The following is a 20,229-nucleotide window of genomic DNA, read 5'->3' as shown; positions in this document are numbered from 1 at the left end:
AAGAGCCCAACCCCACCTGGCTACAGCCTCCCTTCAGGTAGTTGTAGAGAGCAGTGAGGTCAGCCCTGAGCCTCCTCTTCTGCAGGCTGCACACCCCCAGCTCCCTCAGCCTCTCAGATTGCATTGATCATCCTCAGAGGTCATCTTGCCCAACCCCCCTGCAGTCAGCAGGGACACCTCCAGCTAGATCAGCCTGCCCAGGACCTCATCATGTCTTGAATGTCTCCAGGGATGAGGCTTGGACTACAGCTCTGAGCAAAGTCTTCCATTATTTCCTCACCTTCATTCTGCAGAACTTCCTCCTGATGTCCAACCCAAGTCTCCCCTGCTCCAGACTCAAACCACTGCCCCTTGTCCTGTCACTAGGCCACCCTCAGCATTGCATGGGCACTGCAGATGCCTTCCTTCTGCTGTGAGGAAGCAGCATTAGCTTGGAAGGTGTTGTCTGTGTGAGGAGGTGCTGCTGCTCGCCTCCTCCAAGCCATGTGAGCAAAGCTGTGCTCCGAGTTCAGAGGATGAGAAGGTGACTTTCCATGAGGGAGTGATGAGTTGGCAGTGCAGGCAGGAGAGGTGGAGAAAGTGGTGTAAGAGCAGCTGAGTCAACCTGTGAGCTGGCATGCCTGTGGCAAAGGCTTGCTTTGAAGTGATGGTAAGTTTAGCACTGGCACATGCTGGCAGTGGAAGCTCCATGGCACTGAAGGAAGGTATCTCCAACCCAGGTCAGCTTTTCTCTGCTCTCATCAGTTCAGAAACAAGCATCTCTGACCTGCTTGTGATATTGATAGACCTGAGGGCCATGCTGTCTAGAAAGGTGGCCTTCAGGTGGCTCCTTTGATGGGAGCAGCTTCTCTGAGCGGATAGTTTTGGTTACTGGAGCCATCCTGGAGCTACTGGTCCCTATTCAGAGAGAGCATCCCCTTGGACAGTGCACAGGAGTCCAGCCACAGAATCCCAGGCTTGTTTGGGTTGGAAAAGATCTCTAAGATCATTGAGTTCAATCTTCAACCCAACACCACCATGTCCATCAAACTGTGCCCCCAGGTTTCTTGAACACCTCCAGATATGGTGACTCCACTACCTCCCTGGGCAGCCTGTGCCAGTCCCTGGCACTCTTTCAGCCCAGGACTGTGAGCTACTACTGTCTCAGTCTGCTCAGGATAACCACTCCACAAAGGTCACTTTTTAAGCCCTCTCTTCTTTTGTGTTTCAGTTTCCTTGGATGCTGCCCAGCATCTGTGTGCCTGCAGGCTGGTGGTGTAGTTGTGCACCTACACATGATAGCTTGGCCCTCTCCTGGGCCATTTCAGTTGGGATTCAAGTCTAAGCTTGTTTGATTGTCTTCTCCCACCTGTTGTATGAACCTTCCTCTGCCCAAGAGCTCTTTTTTAAAGGCATAGCAGTACTGCATATGACAGTCCAGGATGGAGCCTGAGGAACCAAGCAACCTTTCTTCATCCTTCAGATGTGAACCCCAAATTTGACCTTTACCCTGCCTGAATTGTTCTGGGGTGTCTAGAATTCCAAGGTAACACAAAATACACTGAGGAAGCCCACTCTGGGTGCACAAGACTGTGAGCACTTCCTTAGCAGTGCAAAGAGGCCTGAGTAGGGTCACAGGAAGCTTGGGCACTTCCTTGAAGGAAGTATTGTGCTGTTGGAGAGGCATCAGGAGGTCTTTGTTGTTTGTATTTCTTCATGGTGCCCTCCTGGCAGCAGCTCAGCTTTCTGCCAACCCCTGCTCTGCCTTTCAGAGCACACCATGGCCTCCATGTGCTTAAATTTAACTGCAGCCTTGGAGTCAAGGTTTGCTTGCAGCAGGGCTCTTTCCATACTGATGCAGTAGGGCAGAGTGCTCGGGACTTCCCAGGAGCTGCCTGGCACTGTTCAAACCCAAGGAAACAAAAGGTGGTGGTTTAGGTAGATCTCAGCTCTTGGGCTTGTTGCAGCTCTTGGGTTTGTTCTCCAGCTTCAGCTGTTTGTGCTTCAGGCTTTGGGCAATGTTCTATACCATGCAGTCGTTGGTTGTGATGTCCTCAGGCTCTGCCAAGACCATGGTGATTGCTTTAGAGTTTAGGCAGCAGATCCCAGTGGTTACATCTTCATGTTGCTTGTGCTCAAGCAGCAGCCAACCTCTGGTACCTAGAAAGCAGTTTTGAGGTCCCTTCTCTGGAATCAGGACAGGACTTTAGAGATACTGGAACTGGTTGCCCAGGATGCTCCCTTCCTGGAGGTGTCCAAGGCCAGGTTGCATGAGGCCATGAGCAACCTGGGCTAGTGGGAGGTGTCCCTGCCCATGGCAGAGAGGTTGGAACTGGATGATCTTGAAGGTCTCTTCTAGCTCAAACCATTGTAGGATCCCATGATCATCTCAAACAGCTTTTCTCCCAGCTTCACTGCTCTCTCTTACATCACCCTGCATGGCAGGGCATTGAAACTGGTTGATCTTGAAGATCACTTCCAATCCAACCCATCCCATGCTGCTGTGATTTGGATGCTTTAGTCATTGCAGCACAACTCATGCTTATATTGGGGGGGGGGGGTGGTGGTGGTTTAAGACCTACCTGAAGCTGTGAACTTGATGGTGCCAAGCTTAGTATTCATTTAGTCAGCCTTGGTAATTAAGGAGATGGAAAGATGGAGAAGAGCTGAAGATTTTCCCCCAAGATGGGCTTTTTTTGGGTGGTCACTGGGAGCATTCCAGAAGGGGACATGATTTTAAAGGAGCCATTGTCAGTGCTTGAAGCAGATGCCAGGGAAGCCAAAGGCACCGTGCCTGGAATGAAAACTGAGCAGTCCAGCACAAGTCCTTTCCTCAGCCCTGTTCCCCAGGGCTATGTGTATTTGGAGTCTTCCCTTCTTTCCCTGCAAACCAAGCAGTGGTGGCCAGATTAGATCAGATCACAGCAGGACAGGTTTGGTGGCTTCTGTAACCTCTGATGGCTCCAAGAAAGAGAGAAGGAAAAGCAGCTTAAGGGGCTGTGAGTCAGAGCCTGGCAGTGGCTTACCTAAAGCTCAGGGAGAACCCCTCAGACACCTTCATGGTTCTGTTCACACCATGCCCACCCCTGAATTCACTGCCAGCAAAGCTTGAGGAGGGCAGATTGAGACTGGAGATGAGGAAGAAGTTCTTGAGAGTGAGGGTGGGGAGACACTGACACAGGTTGCTCAGGGAGGCTGTGGATGCTCCCTCTCTGGAGGTGTTCAAGGCCAGGTTGGACGAGGCCTTGAGCAACCCTGGGCTAGTGGGAGGTGTCCCTGCCCATGGCAAGGGCTTGGAACTGGATGAGCTTTCAGGTCATCATGGGCTGCCCGGGGAGGTGGTGGAGTCACCGTCCCTGGAGCTGTTCAAGGCAGGATTGGACGTGGCACTTGGTGCCATGGTCTAGCCTTGAGCCCTGTGGTAAAGGGTTGGACTTGATGATCTGTGAGGTCTCTTCCAACCTTGGTGATACTGTCCCTTCCAACCCAAGCCATTCCATGAATCTGTGAGCTTGCTTCTGTTTTCCTGCCATGCAGCAGCACCTTCCATCTGTCACCAGCCTGTGTCTTGAGTTTCATCTTCTGGCCCCTTCCCAGCATAGATAGGTGAGTGACTTGGTCTGTTCCTTCTCAACAAAGAGGGTTTGTAGGATGTTCAAGGAGCCAAGTGAAGACCTCACATCATTTTTTCTCCTTTTCTCTGCCTGTGTAGATACTCCTGACTTGACTTTCTGTGAGCTCCAACAACCCTAAGCAGCACTATAGGCTGGGGACTGAGTGGCTGGAAAGCAGCCAGGAGGAAAGGGACCTGGAGGTACTGATAGATAGTAGCTGAAGATGAGGCAGCAGTGTGCCCAGGTGGCCAAGAGAGCCAATGGCATCCTGGCCAGCATCAGGAGCAGTGTGGCCAGTAGGACAAGGGAGGTTATTCTGCCCCTGTGCTCAGCACTGCTCAGGCCACCCCTTGAGTGCTGTGTCCAGTTCTGGGCCCCTCAATTCAAGAGAGATGTTGAGGTGCTGGAAGGTGTCCAGAGAAGGGCAACAAAGCTGGTGAGGGGCCTGGAGCACAGCCCTGTGAGGAGAGGCTGAGGGAGCTGGGGGTGTGCAGCCTGCAGAAGAGGAGGCTCAGGGCAGAGCTCATTGCTGTCTACAGCTCCCTGAAGGGAGGCTGTAGCCAGGTGGGGTTGGGCTCTTCTGCCAGCAAGCAGCACCAGAAGAAGGGGACACAGTGTGAAGTTGTGCCAGGGGAGGTCTAGGCTGGATGTTAGGAGGAAGTTGTTGTCAGAGAGAGTGATTGGCATTGGAATGGGCTGCCCAGGGAGGTGGTGGAGTCGCTGTGCCTGGAGGTGTTGAAGCCAAGCCTGGCTGAGGCACTTAGTGCCATGGTCTGGTTGACTGGGCAGGGCTGGGTGCTAGGTTGGCCTGGCTGAGCTTGGAGGTCTCTTCCAACCTGCTTGATTCCATGATTCTAGAGCTGCCCTGTTCTTCGGGGCACAGTGCTAACTCCATGCTCCACTGGAGCAGCCTCTGAATCCTGTTAGGAATCTGGCAGTTCAAGTCTGGATGATTGGCTGAGAGGGAGCAAGTGTAGGCTTGAAATTGAGAAGTGCAACTTCTGACAGATGTCTGGGGAGACTTTTCTTCTGCTAACTATAGACTTGTTACGTAGGAGCCTTTTAAAGGCTAAGAGGTCACTTCATGGAAAGATCTAACTGACCTTCTGGAGGTACTGAGATCCTACAACTCTGAGGTTCATGGATTCTTAGAGTGGTTCTGGTTTTGCATGTGAATTTTCTTACTCAAATCATAGAATTGCCTGGTTGGGAAACACCTTGAGAAGATCAGGGAGCTGGAGCACCTCTGCTGTGAGGATGAGGCTGAGGGAGCTGGGGGTGTTCAGTCTGGAGAAGAGAAGACTCCAGGGAGACCTAATAGCAGCCTGCCAGTACTGAAGGGGACTACAAGAAGGCTGCAGAGGGACTGTTTGCAGTGTTCTGTAGGGACAGAATGAGGGCAATGGCTTGGAATGAGAGCAGAGCAGATTGAGATTGGATATTAGGAACAAATTCTGCACCACGAGAGTGCTGGAACACTGCAACAGGCTGCCCTGGGAGGGAGTTGAGGCTCCATCCCTGGAGATACTCCTGGTCAGGCTCAACAGGGCTCTGAGAAACGTGATCTGGTGAAGGATGTCCCTGCTGACTGCAGGGGGTTGGCTTAGATGACCTTTGGAGGTCCCTTCCAACCCAAACCGTTCTGAGAGTCCGACCATAATCGTCTGAGATGTTTAAAAAGCTGTTAGACCAAAGTGTCCCTCCTTGAGAGCAACTTCAAAATAGCCAGCTGAGCTCCCTGGGGGCTTTGCAAATAACAGACTGATGAGCTCTGTGCATGAATGGGGCCAGGAACTTATGAAAATAGCTCTTGCCCTGTGCACTTTACACTGCCTCCCATCCCCGTCACGCATGCTCTGCAGCCCAGCAGCACCACTCAGCTGCACAGATCTCCAGCAGCAGCTCCCAAACACAGAGGGCCCATCAGGAATGCCAAATCCTAGGCTCCTAGAATGGTTTGAGGTGGAAGGGACCTTCAGGATCATCCCTGATGATACTACTATGATACTATGATCTAGTTCCAGCCCTCCTGATGTGGGCATGCTGTTGTGGAGTTACTGAAGTATCCCAAAGCATCTGGGAAAGGCTTCTGATATCTGAGTTTTCAAAGGTCAACAAAAAGGGTGAGGGGAAGCCTCCCTGAGTCAAGTTAATTACTTTGTGGCCAGCATTATCAAGGCTGAGCTATCAGAAGTTCACATTGGAGCATCTCCTGCTGCCAACAGCTGCCCAGTACAGCACCAGGCATTAATCTGCCATCTCAGGGAGCAAGGAAAACAAAAAAAGTGAAACCCAGTGTCAAGCAAGGTCCAAAATCAGTGAGAGAAGCAAAGGGAGGTGTCTCTGGTGCCTCCAGCCCAGTGTGCCAGCGCCAGGAGAAATGGCTCCCACTTCAGAGCAGATGGGCAGAGCCACAGAGCTGGAGACATAGGCTTATAGAATGGGTTGGGTTGGAATGGACCTTCAAGATCATCCAATTCCAATCCCCTTGCCATGGGCAGGGACACCTCCTACAAGCCCAGGTTGCTCAAGGCCTTGGACATAGAATCATTGCTGTTAGAAGGGACCTCTAACATCACATCTGCAAGGAGCCCACCAGACCCACTCCTGAAGAGGTGAATTAGCTCTGGAGTGTCAAAGGAAGCAGGGAAGCTGTTCCAGCAGCTGGGAACATCTGCTCTCAGGTGGCAGATGACTGTCCAAGGGCAGAGGAGGGGACTCTTCTCCAATCACAAGCAGGAGCTACAGGGTAGGACTGCCCCAGGAGCGACAGGGCAGCGGCAGCTGTTCCCAAGGGATTCATCCAGCCAGGATCACATCCCAAAGGCAGGTGCAAAAGGCTGGGGTGTCTGCAGTGTCTGCTCTGCGTTCACACAAGGTTCTCCTCTGAACCACTCTAATTCTGTGGCCAGCTTGGTGACTGCAACACATCCTGGTAAGCCTGGAACCTTAATGCTCTCATATGCTGCCAGCAGAACCGGACAATCTCTCTAATCTCTCCACCACGTGTGCACAGGACACATTTGGGTAACATGACACGAAGTTGTGTGCAGGCAGGCAAACATCTGCACCACTTAGCTGCTTTTCCCTCATCTGCCAGGGACAGACTTACTTAATACTGCTTTTTTTTCCCTCCCCCTTTCTGCTCCCCAGCCCTGTTCGGGGAAGCCAAGCGAGACCTTTTCCTAGTCCAAGTGCTTGGCATCTGTTTGTATTGCTGCAGAGGCTGAGATAAACTTCTAGGCTGCCTTCCCAAGAAGGAAACAATTGACACGTACTCTGAATGCCCTGGCTTGCTGAGACACTTCCTCCTCACCAGGGTGGCAGAGCCTTTCCCATGAGAACCGCTGCCTGCAAGTGGGGATGCCTGAGAAAGGCAGCGTGACGCACACCGCACCTTTAGCGTGCAGCTCTTGGAGGGGGAAAAGACCTCTGAGCATATCCAGTTCAACCCTCAACCCAGCACCACTGTGGCCATCAAACCATGTCCCAAAGTGCCATGGCCACGTGTTTCTTGAATGGCTCCAGGCATGGAGACTCCAGCACCTCTCTGTGTGATCTATTCCAATGCCGTGGAATGGTTTAGGTTGGATCTACTCCTGGCCTGCTGGCAGGGCCCAGCAGCAACTGATGATACTATCAAGGGCCATGTAGGCACTGCCCTCCCAAGGAGCACTCACCAGCTCAGAGGAGTAGGGCAGCTCAGCTGAGGGAGAGCAGTTAGACTGAAGCTTAGGAAGAAGTCCTTCAGTGTGAGATGCAGCCCAGCAGGTGCTTTGCCAGCAGAAGACAGCACAGCTTCAGGGCCAAGGTGATGGTGTTGGGATTCCAGGCAGGCTCCTGCAGGTTTGGTGGCAGCAGGAAGGTAGCTCTGCTTTGGTGTGAGAATCCAAGGAAATGGAAGTGGCATACAAAGCTGATGGCCCAGAAGGACAACCAAATCGCAGGGATGATCCATTGTAAAGGGGGAGATACTTTGGGGCTTGCTTAGTGCTACTTTTAGTAAGCCCTGCTTAGGTTCAAATCAGCTCAAGAAATAAGAACAAAGGCCACACCTCACATGCCTGCTGCCCTCAGCTCTACCTGGGCCTGAAGGGGTTGCAGGTGCTGGGGCTGGCAGAGCAGCAGGCACAAGCTCTCCATCCTGACCAAGCCAACCTGCCAGGCACACAGGCACAGGCTGCAGGCACCTCGCTTCAGGGGGCTGCTCACACCCATGAGATGACTCTGCCCAGCCCCTCCCATGTGGTCATGGAATCACAGAATGGTTTGGGCTGGAAAAGCCCTCTAGGATCATCAACCCAACCACCAACCTGAGATCACCATGGCCATCAAACCATGGCCCCAGGTGCCATGGCCACACATTTCTTGAACCCCTCCAGGCATGGGGACTCCACCACCTCCCTGGGCAGCCTCTTCCAATCCCTGACCACTCTGGCAGCAAGGAATTTTTTTCCTCCTCTCCAACCTAACCCTCCCCTGGCACAGTTTCAGGCCAGTTCCTCTCCTATCACCTGAGACTAGGCAGAAGAGCCCAGTGCCTGCCTCACTGCAGCCTCCTCTCAGGGAGCTGTAGAGAGCACTGAGCTCTCCCCTCAGCCTCCTCTCCTCCAGGCTAAACCACCCCAGCTCCCTCAGCTGCTCCTCCCCAGCCCTGTTCTCCAGACCCTTACCTAGCTCTGTTGCCCTTCCAGACCCTCAATGTCCTTCTTGGGGTGAGAGACCCAAAACTGAACCCTGGATTCAAGGGAAGACGTTTAGCCCAAGTTGGTAGACGTGCAGAAGGCTCTGAAAATAAAACATTTTGATCCAAGTGGTCAGAAAGAAGACTTGGACAACCTGCTTGCAGTGTTCAGTTTAAAGTGGAAGTCTCTGTGCAAAGGAGCTGTCTCTCTGTCTTGGAGCAGAGGAGCCTGAGGGTTGCCTCATTTGTGCTGATAAAGATGTGCAGGGCAGTGTCAGGAGGACAGAGCCAGGCTCTGCTCAGGGATGCCCAGTGACAGGACAAGGGGCAGTGGGTACCAGCTGGAGCAGAGGAGGTGCCACAGAAACAGAAGGGAAAACTTCTTCACTGTGAGGGTGCTGAGTCCTGGAGCAGGCTGCCCAGAGAGGTTGTGGAGTCTCCTTCTCTGGAGACACTCCAAACCCACCTGGCTGTGTTCCTGTGTGACCTGCTCTGGGTGATCCTGCTCTGGCAGGGGGGGTTGGACTGGATGATCTTTGGAGGTCCCTTCCAACCTCTACCACTCTGTGCTTCTGTGTGTTTGCAGTCAGCCTGTGGAATTTGTCACTTTTTTAGTGGTGAATTGTTGTTAAGTGCCAGGTCCTTGGAAGCTGATTCCTGTGAGTGGTCCTTGCTGAGCTGTAGTGTCACTGTAACGCCCTGCTGGGGCTTTGATGCTTGTTACACAACAGATCCCATGGCCAAGTGATGTAAGTTTTGTTGCTCTAAGCCCTTCCATTAAGCTGGATCAGTTTGCACAAGGTAGCTGTTAACTCCAGCCAATGCATTTGGTGAAACCCCTGCAGAAATGAATCATCATAGAATGGCAGGGTTGGAATAGACCTCTGGAGATCATCCAGTCCAACCCTCTGCTGCAGCAGGGTGACCCAGAGCAAGTTACATGGGCAAACTGTGCCCCTTGGCTCTGCTCTCCTGAGGCCTCACCTCCAATCCTGCCTCCAGTTCTGGTGTCACCAGCATTAGAACACAGAGCTGCTGGAGTGAGAACAGAGGAGGCCACAAAGATGATCCAAGGGTTGCCATGAGGACAGGCTGAGGGAGCTGGGGGTGTTCAGCCTGGAGAGGAGAAGACTCTGGGGGGACCTTAGAGCTGCCTGCCAGTAGCTGAAGGGATCCTACAGGAAGGCTGCAGAGAGACTTCTCCTGAGGGTGTCTAGAGACAGGACAAGGGGAATGGTTTGAAGCTGAGGGAGAGCAGGGTTGGAGTGGATGTGAGGAAGGGTTGGACTTGATGATCTGTGAGGTCTCTTCCAACCCTGATGATACTGTGATGAAATTCTTCAGTGTGAGGGTGGTGAGGCTCTGGAACAGGCTGCCCAGGGAGGCTGTGGCTGCCTATTCCCTGGTTGTTTTCAAGGCCAGGTTGGATGAGACCTTGAGCAGCTGAGTCTAGTTAAGAGATGTCCCTGCCTATGGCGGGGAGCTTGGAGTAGAAGATCTCTGAGGCCCCTTCCAGCCTGAGCCATTCCAGGGTTTGATGCTTAAGTGGATTTTGAAGGTCTGTAGAGAAGGAGGCTGTGCAGCCTCTCCTCAGCTGTGACACCTTGCCCAGGGAGATGTCCTTGCACACTTGCAGTAGGCTGCAGACAGAGAGGCTTTCAACAGCGAGCTGCAAACATCATCCCAGCACACGGAATGCTCCTGAAGAGCTCTGCCACTAGGAGCATGGAGACCTCCCGTGGGTTTCCTTTCAGGTTTTTGGTGACTCAGAAGGACAAAATCATTCTGCCAGAAGTTAACCTTCCCTGTGCTTGCCTTTCCCTAGGTCACCACACGATTTACATCGGGGTCCACGTGCCCAAGAGCTACAGGAGGAGGAGGCGTCACAGGAGAAGACCTGGGCACAAAGAAAAGAAGGAAAAGGAGAAAATCTCTGAGAACTACTCAGACAAATCAGATGTGGAAAACGCTGATGAGACCAGCAGCAGCATCCTCAAGCCACTCAGTGAGTACTGGCTCCTTCACTACTATGCTTCTGCTGCCTGGTGATCTGCTCATGGAGGAGGAGGAGGAAACTGGATCCGTGCAAACAGGCATCTCAGGTTGCAGGGTCGGAGTGGCCTTCACCAGGTGCTGTCAGGTGGCTGCTGGGGCTTGGAAAAGGCAGAGGCTGGGGCAGACATTTCATCCCTGCCTGTCACCTGAGGTTGCTCCCCAGCCAATGCCAGCCAGGAACGGGCCAAGTTTTGCAAAGCAATTTGACACTGTGTGTAAAGAGATAGTGAGGGAGATGAGTAGGGGCCTGGACAGATCTGTTGCAGCTTCAGCTCTGCCTCTCCAAGATTCAGCTACCTTGAGGTTTCAGCTAGAAACAGTCTCTTGGGAGCAAGTTGGTGAGAAGCACCACAGTGAAGTGTTGCAAGTTGGTGGAGTGCTGGGACAGGTTGCCTGGGGAGGTGGTTGGGGCTCCATCCTTGGAGATATTCAAGGTGAGACTGGACAAGGCTCTGGGCAACCTGCTCTTGTGGAGGATGTCCCTGCTGACTGCAAAGGGGGTTGGACTGGATGACCTTTGGAGGTCCCTTCCAACCCATTCTGTGATTGTGTGATTCTCTGAAGTGGTCCTACCTGGGCATGAGCCTGGCCCTGTTGGTGACTCATGGTGCTAATAAGCCTTCGGTAATTAACCAAGTTTACATGCTGCAGGCAAGCAAAAAAAGGATCATAGGTAGCATTGTTGTGTATTTGAGTAGCTGTGGAGGTGTCTGTAGACAGCAGCATGAGATCAGGTCATGTCTGTAGCCCAGAACCTGTTGTTCTTGGTGGTGCAGATGATTCTTCAGCCTGGAGAAGTCTTAGAGGAGACCTTGTAGTGGCCTTCCAGTATCTTAAGGGGGCCTGTAAGAAGGCTGGGGAGGGACTATTGACAAGGTCTTGTAATGACAAGATGGTAATGGGTTTAAACTGGCAGAGGAGAGATTCAAAGTAGATGTTAGGAAGAAGTTCTTGACCGTGAGGGTGGTGAGACACTGGCACAGGTTGCTCAGGGAGGCTGTGGCTGCTCCCTTCCTGGAGATGCTCAAGGCCAGGTTGGATGAGACCTTAAGCAACCTGTTCTAGTGGGAGGTGTCCCTGCCTATGGCAGGGGGTTGGAACTGGATGAGCTTTGAGGTCCTTTCCAACATAAACTATTCTGTGATTCAGAGAGCAGCAACTGGAAGGGAGGACCCCTCACAAAGTTAGAGACTCATCACAGAGAGGCTGAGGTTGGGAGGCACCTAAGAGATCATCACTCACATCAGTCTCTTGTGGCCCTGGGCAGCTCGATCCAGTTGGAGGTGTCCATGCTTACTGCAGGGGTGTTGGACAAGAAGACCTTTGAGGGTCCCTTCCAACCCAGTGCAATCTGTGAATCATCTACTCCTAACCCCCTTGCCATGGACAGGGACATCTCTCAACTAGACTTGGTTGCTCAAGGCCTGATCCAACCTGCCCTTGACCACCTCCAGTGAGGGGAGACCATTTGCTTGCTGTAGTTCCCTGCTTGTCCCAGGGAAGGTTTCTTGGCATACTCAGAAACCAGGAGCTGGTTCTCCACCACAAAACATCACTGCCTGCCTTCAGGATCTCTAGATAGCTTTAATTTTCATCCTTCCCTCTCTGTTTTCCTTTGGTGTGCAGAAATCCCTTTTTGGCTTCTGTGTGAACTGATATCCTAGAAGAGCAGCTCCCATGCTTGAAACCCCTTTTTTCTTCCATCAGGTGTTGATTTTCTACCTTTCCTTTTGTTCAGCCTTGGGTCTGGTTTGTACTGTTTGAGTTGGGGAGGTCAATGGCATTTTTTCCCCTCTCATTTCTCCAGGCTCAGTACATTTTTGGCTGCTCAGCCTGTAAAAATGTGCAACCTTTTCATCTCTCTCAGCATTTTCCCATGGCCTTTTCCTCCCTTCCCCCCTCCCCCCAGCCTCTTTGCACTGTGTGCTTTTGGATCACACTCACCTCACTCCCACCCAGTGCTTCAGGTCTCTCCTGCCCTAATCCTTCTCCATGTGTAGCTTTGCCTGCATTGTTCCCTGTCTCAGGTGTCTGGATCCTTTGCCAGAGCTCTGGGCAGGGACTTGCTGCCCTGTGCTGGTGGCCAGATCCTTTTACAAGCTGCCACAGTTAATTTAGAGCTCTGTAAAGGATAGGACCAGTTCAGGTTGCTGTCTTCAGTTTCCAAACTTTGAGTTCTATGTCACCTCATAGCCACAGGGTGTTTGGTTTGGTTTCTTTTTTCCCCCTTCTGAAGCTCTTGTCTTCAGAGCTGACCTGAATTGGTTGTTTCCTACCCTTAACAAACTTTCCTTCCCCAGCTCTGCCTGTGTAGTAGTGTCAGAAATTTCTGCTGCTTGCTTTTGACCTTCTCCATCATTCCTAAGTGGCTCTTTGGTTCCATTTTTGGGGAGATCTTACAGCCTTCCAGTACCTGAAGGGGTGGTCTCCACTACCTTGGGTGGTCCACCAGCCTGCTATGCAGTACTTGAAGCCCAAGTGAGTCTTCAAATGAGTTGGGGCAGTTCAGCCTGAAGAAAAGAAGACTCCAGGGAGACCTCAAAGTGATCTTCCAGTACCTAAAGAGGCTACAGGAGAGCTGAGGAGGGACTTTTGACAAGGGCTTGGGGTGGCAGTGCCAGGGGCAATGGCTTGGAGCTGGAAGAGAGGAGATTGAAACTGGAGATGAGGAAGAAATTATTGTCAGTGAGGGTTGGGAGACACTGGAACAAATTGCCCAGGGAGGTTGTGGATGCCTCCTGCCTAGAGGGGTGCAAGGCCAGGTTGGATGAGGCCTTGAGTGACCTGGGCTAGTGGGAGGTGTCCCTGCCTATGGCAGGAGGGTTGGAACTGGATGATCAAGAGCCCTTCCAACCTAACCCATTCTGTGGACCTATGAATCTTGTAGTTGATCTGTAAAGCACAAAGGGTAGGGGAGTGTGGGTCTGGAGTTCCAAAAGAGCAACAGTGTCAGAACCAAAGAGCTGGGGAACCTTGAAGGGCAATTTGAATGGAGCTGGGAGAAAGCTGCCATGAGGAACATGCCAGGCAGTGGAGACCACTGTCAGCAGAGAGCATGAGGTGTCAGGAGCTGAGCTGTCTGTGTGGCTTAGTGGGATGGGACAGAGCAGTGCTGTTCCCTGTGGAGTACAGGTGCCAGTTAGCCAGGGACTGCATTGTGGCCAGGAAGGAGAGTTCTGGATATTGCTTTCCTTCTTTGGAGGGGGGAAAAAACACACCAGAAACTGAGCAAGAAGTGAAAAGCAAAGCGTGGAGACGAGCAGGGAGCTGGGGCTCACAGGCTCACAGGGTGTTAGGGGTTGGAAGGGTTCCAAGGAGACCATCGAGTCCAACCCCCCTGCCAGAGCAGGACCACACAATCTAGCATGGGTCACAGAGGACCACATCCAGACAAGCTCTGAGAGTCTCCAGGGAAGGAGACTCCACAACCTCCCTGGGGAGCCTGTTCCAGTGCTCTGTGACCCTTATAGTCAAGAAGTTCCCCCTTGTGTTGAGGTGGAGCCTCCTGTGCTGCAGCTTACACCCATTGCTCCTTGTCCTATCCCAGGGAGCAGTGAGCAGAGCCTGTCCCCCAGCTCCTGGCAGCCCTCAGATGTTTATAGACATTAAATCCCCTCTCAGTCTTCTCCAGACTAGCAGCCCCAGGTCCCTCAGCCTCTCCTCAGCAGGCAGTGCTCCAGTCCCCTCATCATCCTCATAGCCCTCTACTGGACCCTCTCCAGCAGATCCCTGTCCCTCTTCAACTGAGGAGCCCAAACCTGAAGGCAGCACTCAAGCTGAGGTCTCACCAGGGCAGAGCAGAGGGTTGGTGGCTGCAAGGGCTGGGTGGTGCTAGGGGAGCCGGAGCTGCTGGGCAGGGGCCTGGAGTCACAGGAGGAGAAGATGACATGTGGGCAGCAAGGGAAGAGGAAATGCTGAGCAGCTCAGAGCCTTTCTCCTGAGGGGACCCAAGAATAGCAGAGTGAGGCTGTGACAGTTCCCAGGATTAAGGGCTGCTGGCTTAATGACCTTTGCGTAACGCTCGGCGTGGGCACTGCCCTCCTGCTGCAGGGGCTCTGCTGCTGGCCACAGGAGCTCTGCCTGCAGCCACAGGGCCCTTGCTCACCACTGAAAAGCTCCATCAGTGCAAGTGCTCCTCAGAGACAACCTCAGGAGGGCTGGGCTGTGGGCACCATGCCGAGGGCATGGCTGTTAAAGGAGGGGATGAAACAGAGGTGCTGTTGAGACCATATCAGGAGGAAGCTCTTCACAGTGAGGGTAGTGAGCACTGGAACAGCTTGCCCAGAGATGTGGTGGAGACATTCAAGGTATCACAGTATCACCAAGGTTGGAAGAGACCTCATAGATCATCAAGTCCAACCCTTTACCACAGAGCTCAAGGCCAGACCATGGCACCAAGTGCCACGTCCAATCCTGCCTTGAACAGCTCCAGGGACGGCGACTCCACCACCTCCCCGGGCAGCCCATTCCAGTGTCCAATGACTCTCTCAGTGAAGAACTTTCTCCTCACCTCCAGCCTAAATTTCCCCTGGCACAGCCTGAGGCTGTGTCCTCTTGTTCTGGTGCTGGCCACCTGAGAGAAGAGAGCAACCTCCTCCTGGCCACAACCTCCCCTCAGGTAGTTGTAGACAGCAATAAGGTCACCCCTGAGCCTCCTCTTCTCCAGGCTAACCAATCCCAGCTCCCTCAGCCTCTCCTCATAGGGCTGTGCTCAAGGCCTCTCACCAGCTTCATGGCCCTTCTCTGGACATGCTCAAGCATCTCAGTGGCATCTTGAGGAACCCTGGTCTTGTTGGAGGTCCCAGAGGTGTTCAAAGCCAGGTTGGTTGAGGCCTAGAGCAGCCAAACCTAGTTGAGAAGTGTCCTTGCCCCCATGGCAGGGAAGTTGGATTTCTAAGGTCCTTTCCAACCCAAACCAAGCCTCTCAGCTTGGATCAGGAAAAGGTCCTGTGTCCCAGCTGGTTTCCAGTGAGGAGTGGAGGTTGCCAGCCCATCTGTGGGACAGCCCATCCATAATGGGATTGAATTAATACAGTAGAGGGTGTTGAAACATCAATTTAGGAAGGCTCAAGCTTGGTGTCTACCCTGAAAGTTCATTAAGCCAGCAGCTATAAATAGCAGGAGCCAGCTCCAGGACTGACATCCCTGCAGCTACTTAGCAGAGCAGATGCAGCACAGTCAGGGGTGTGCCAAAAGCCTTCTTTCTGTTGGTGGGGTTGGGATTTTTCAGCAATCCAATTTCTTTCCTGGCTCTTCAAGAGATGGAGTGGGAGTTTCCAAAAAGCTTTTTAGCTTCAGCTCACCACAGGCAGAGCCACAGCAGAGACCTGGCAGGAGCCTTGAAAAACAGTCCCAGGTAGGATGGCTCCAAAGCCTCATTTTTTATAGGGCTGCTTTATACAGGGAGGTCACTGCACAGAGTCATGGAATGGCTTGGGTTGGAAGGGATCATCTTAGGGGTCACAGAATCACAGAACTTGATAGAGGTTGGAAAGGATCTCCAGAGATCATTGAGGCCAACCCCCTGCCAAGGCAGGATGCTCTAGGGCAGTTCACACAGGAACACATCCATCCAGTTCCAGCCCCCTGCCGTGGGCAGGGACACCTCCCACCAGCCCAGGTTGCTCAAGGCTTTATCCAGCCTGGCCTTGAACACTTCCAGGGAGGGAGCATCCACAACTTCCCTGAGCAACCTGTTCCAGTGTCTCACCACCCTCACTATAAAGAACTTCTTATTCATCTCCAGCCTCAGTCTCTCCTCCTCAAGCTCAGAGCTGTTGCATCTCATCCTGTCACTCCCAAGCCTGTGTGAAAAGTCCTTCCCCAGCTCTCCTGTAGCCCTCTTCAGGTACAGTAAGGCTGCTCTGAGGTCTCTCTCCTTTTCTTCAGGCTGAACAGCCCCAAGCCATTTGAAGACTCACTTGGGCTTCAAGAGCTGCACAGCAGGCTAGTGGACATCCAAGGTGGAGGAGATCTCATTGCTCTCTACTGTTCCCTGAAAGGAGCTTGCAGTGAGGTGGGGTTGGGCTCTTCTCCCTAATCTCAGATGATAGAAGGAGAGGCAATGGCCTGAAATTGTGCCAGGGAAGGGTTAAGTTGGAGATGAGGAACAATTTCTTTGCTGCAAGAATGGTCAGGGGTTGGAAGAGGCTGTCCAGGGAAGTGGTGGAGTCCCCATCCCTGGAGGTGCTCAAGAAATGTGTGGCCGTGGCACTTGGGGCCATGGTGGTGCTGGGTTGATGGTTGGACTGAATGATCTTAGAGGTCTTTCCCAACCCAAACACATCTGTGCTTCTGTGAGGCAGTTGGAGCTTGCTTTGCTCTGCCCCTCTGGTCTCTGCTGCTGCAGGTAGCATGTTCAGTCCCAGGTAATGCAGCTGCAGAGGCCGAGCCAGCAGCAGTAATTAGTGCTCGGGGTGCAGACATGCCTTCTGCCTGGCTGGGGGCCTGCTGGAGCAGCTCTTGGGCTGAGTAACTGGGAGAGGGCCTGGGAAGCTGCTCAGGGGCAGGCAGGCTGTGGGAAGGTGCAGGTGAGGAGGTCAGCAGTGTCTGCTCTCAGCCTGCAGTGCAGAGGTTGCATAATGCAGGGAGAGGCTGCTCATAACCTGGGCTGGACATCTACTGCCCAGGGTAGAGGTGGCTGTGTCCTGGCTCTCACTACTTGGTTAGGGACCTTCTCCTGGTGGGTCAGGCACCTCTGGTTAGGACCCCTTTAATCCCTGACAGGTTGCCTTGTTTTGTGGGCTCAGAGAGCTCTCCTGCCTTTCACTGCAGAGAATATAAACCTGGAGCTGTGCTAGGGAGGATATTGTGGATTCAAGGAGGAGGCTGTGACCTCAAAGTCCAGAGGGAAGATGGGGGTAGGTGATGTCGGGAGAGATTACCTGGAGACACAGCTGGTGGGACTTCTTGTGGGCATGGGAGTGAGAGGAGAGGCAGAAGAAGGTGCTTCAAGCAGCACCAAACCCAGCTTCCTTTCACAGAATCACAGGGTAGCAGGAAAGGGACCTCTGGAGATCACCCAGGCCAACCCCTCTGCCAAGGCAGGCTCACCTAGAGAAGGCCAGCCACTGGTTTGCTCCAGCTCTGCTTGGCAGATGTTCTGGATGGTATTTCTGTCATTCCTGTGGCTCCATTCTACCTCAAAAGGCTCCCAGCTCCCCTGGAAGTGCTCAGATAGGACGGAGGCTGATCACAATCCAAGGCTGAGCCTAGATGTAAACTGCCACCCTGGGCAAAGGCTTTCTTCTTCTCCTTGGCATGAGTAGAGGCTTCTTCTCAGGCAGCTAATTAAGAAAATTGCTTTCTTTGCAGCACCTCTTGCCTGAGTCTTGGCTTTTCTCTTGTTCAGCTTGATGCTGAACACACAAAGGCTTCTCCTCAACACCTTGGTTTGGTTAAAGCACTTTGCACTTCCTCACGCAAAACATTCACCTTTTAGAGGTAAATATCCATGGCTGAAATTGGGCTTGCAGCCCAGAATGGTGCTGACCTGCCTGGTGCTCTTGGTTTGCCTTTGTTCTGCAGTCCTCAGAGCTGGTCCATGTTTGTGCATCCTTGGCTGGATGCACCAAAATCCACGGCTCTGAAATCACAGAATCCTAGAATGGGTTGGCTTGTAAGGGACCTTCAATATCATCCAGTGCCAACCCCATTGGCAGGGACACCTCCCACTAGCCCAGGATGCTCAAGGTCTCATCCAAGCTGGCCTTGAACACCTCCAGGGAGGGGGCAACCACAACCTCCCTGGGCAACCTGTGCCAGTGTCTCCCCACCCTCACTGTCAAGAATTTCTTCCTCATCTCCAGTCTCAGTCTTTTGTCTTCCAGCTCAATGCCACTGCCCTCATCCTGTCACTCCCACCCCATGTCAGATTTCCCTCCCCATCTCCCCTGTAGCCTCCTGGCAGGCTGCTCTAAGGTCTTCCTGAAGCCCTCTTCTCTAGGCTGGACAGCCCAAACTCTCTCAGTCTGTCTCCATAGGAGAGATTCCCCAACCCTCTGATCACCTTTGTGGGCTCCTCTGGACCTGTTCCAACAATTCCATGCCCCTCTTGTGCTGGGGCCCCCAGCAATGGATGCAGTGCTGCAGGTGTGGTCTCACAAGGACAATCAGTCTCAAAATGCCTTTGTTTTGGGTTGAGTCTGAGTGGTACAAAATGTTTGCATTGCTGATCACTTCTGCCTTGATTAACTCTGGGATTGCCTAATTGAGAGTGGCCTTTGCTGGTGTTTCTCTACCAGGCAGTTACATAGAATCCCAGAGTGCCAGGTTAGAAGGGACCCCAAGGACCATCTGGTCCAGCCTTTCTAGGTTAAAATGAGCTGGCTTAGTGGCCTGTCAAGCTAAGCCTTAAAATTACCCACTGCAGGGAACTCCATTGCTCCCCTGGGAGATGATTCCAGTGTCTTTATATCACAAGTCTCCCTTGGCCAAAGGGGACACAATTGCTTGTGCTAGATGTAGAGGAAAAGAACTCAGTGTGAGCTTGATGTTGGCTTTAGAGCCACAGGGTGCAGAGCTGTCTGCTTGGTGGATTCCAAAAGCTTCTTCAGCCTCAGCTTACAACTTCTTCAGTTAGGTACCAGCAAAAGTGCCTCTGGGGGAGTTTTTCTGGGGCATCTCTTGCCCCTTTGTCGTGGTAGCTCCTCATGGATAAGGCAAAAAGGAGACCAGTTCCTTCCCAGCCTGGGGAAGACCTACAGTGGAAGCTTGCTGTGCTAATCTGCTGTCTTGAACTGATAGCATGTGCTGCTATAATTACCTAAGCCACCTTAATTCTGTGCCTAATTCTGTTCTCTGCCTTCACGTGAAACTGCTAAGGGACAGAAAAGTCTGAGGAATTTACCATGTGGGGAGAAAAAAAACCAAACAAAAGGGGAAAAAAACCCAAACCCAACTCCTTTAGAAGCAGTTTGGTTTTAAGCCAGAGATATTTCATCTGTAGCTGAGAAGGGCTGAGCTGTGTAGGTGATGGTTGGTGCTGTAAAGCTGCCCTTTGGGGATTAAAGTCCACTCCAATCCATTGGGCAGTGTGGGAAAAGAAGCCATGCCAGAGCTCCTGGGTTCCTCCCTGTGTGCATGTCAACAGGAGCTTGAAGCACTTCAAAGCTTGCACAGCAGAGCTGTCCACTGAGCCTGGCAGCTATTGCAACACTGCCTTTGTGTTTCTGAGTCATGTTCTCCTGGAAGGTCTGGCTTGGGTCAGGGGGGACTCAGCGTCCCTGATGGACAGGCAGAGTGGTCCCCAGCAGTGTCACATTGCTTCTGAAGAGGGGTTCTGTAGGTGTGGAGTGGAACCCTACAAAGTGCAAGGTGCTGTGCCTAGGTTGGGGCAATTCTAGGTACCAGACCAGGCTGGGGATGATGAGAATGAGAGCAGCCCTGCAGAGAAGGACTTGGGGGTGCTGGTGGGTGAGAAGCTGGACAGGAGCCAGCAATGGGCACTTGCAGCCCAGAAGGCCAATGGCAGCCTGAGCTGCATCCAAAGCAGTTTGAGAAGAGATGGAGAGAGGGAATCCTGCCCCACTGCTCTGGGGAGACCTCTCCTGCAGTGCTGTGAACAGCTATGGGACCCCCAACACAAGAGAGGGACATGGAGCTGCTAGAGTGAGTCCAGCTGATCAGGGGGCTGGAGAACCTTTACTGTGAAGGCAGGCTGAAAAAACTTGGACTGTTCAGCCTGGAGAAGAGAAAGCTCCAGGGTGACCTTTAGAGTAACATCTTCATAGCTGAAGAGGACCTACAGGAAGGCTGGGGAGGGGCTGCTTAGAAGGGCCTGTGGTGATAGGACAGAGGCAGTGATTTGAATCTGGAGCAGGGGAGATTTAGGGTGGACATGAGGAGGAAGTTCTGCAGGGAGGGTGGGGAAATACTGGAAGAGGTTGCCCAAGGATG

At 52.7% G+C, this 20,229-nt stretch overlaps 1 protein-coding gene across 3 annotated transcripts in view; it reads left to right on the top strand.

Moving 5' to 3' along the window:
• The window catches only part of SLC4A4 (solute carrier family 4 member 4), a 227,964-nt gene that overhangs the window by 89,128 nt on the left and 118,607 nt on the right, over positions 1 to 20,229 (top strand). For all 3 annotated transcript variants that reach the window (XM_064149691.1, XM_064149690.1, XM_064149689.1), the window contains exon 4: positions 10,103 to 10,282. In XM_064149691.1, coding sequence (XP_064005761.1) covers positions 10,103 to 10,282 — 180 coding nt within the window. The remainder of the gene's footprint in view (positions 1 to 10,102; positions 10,283 to 20,229) is intronic.

The sequence above is a fragment of the Pogoniulus pusillus genome, chromosome 10 (genome assembly GCF_015220805.1).
Source record: "Pogoniulus pusillus isolate bPogPus1 chromosome 10, bPogPus1.pri, whole genome shotgun sequence".
NCBI classification, from domain to species: Eukaryota; Metazoa; Chordata; class Aves; order Piciformes; family Lybiidae; genus Pogoniulus; species Pogoniulus pusillus.
This window is presented reverse-complemented; position numbering and strand designations above follow the sequence as displayed.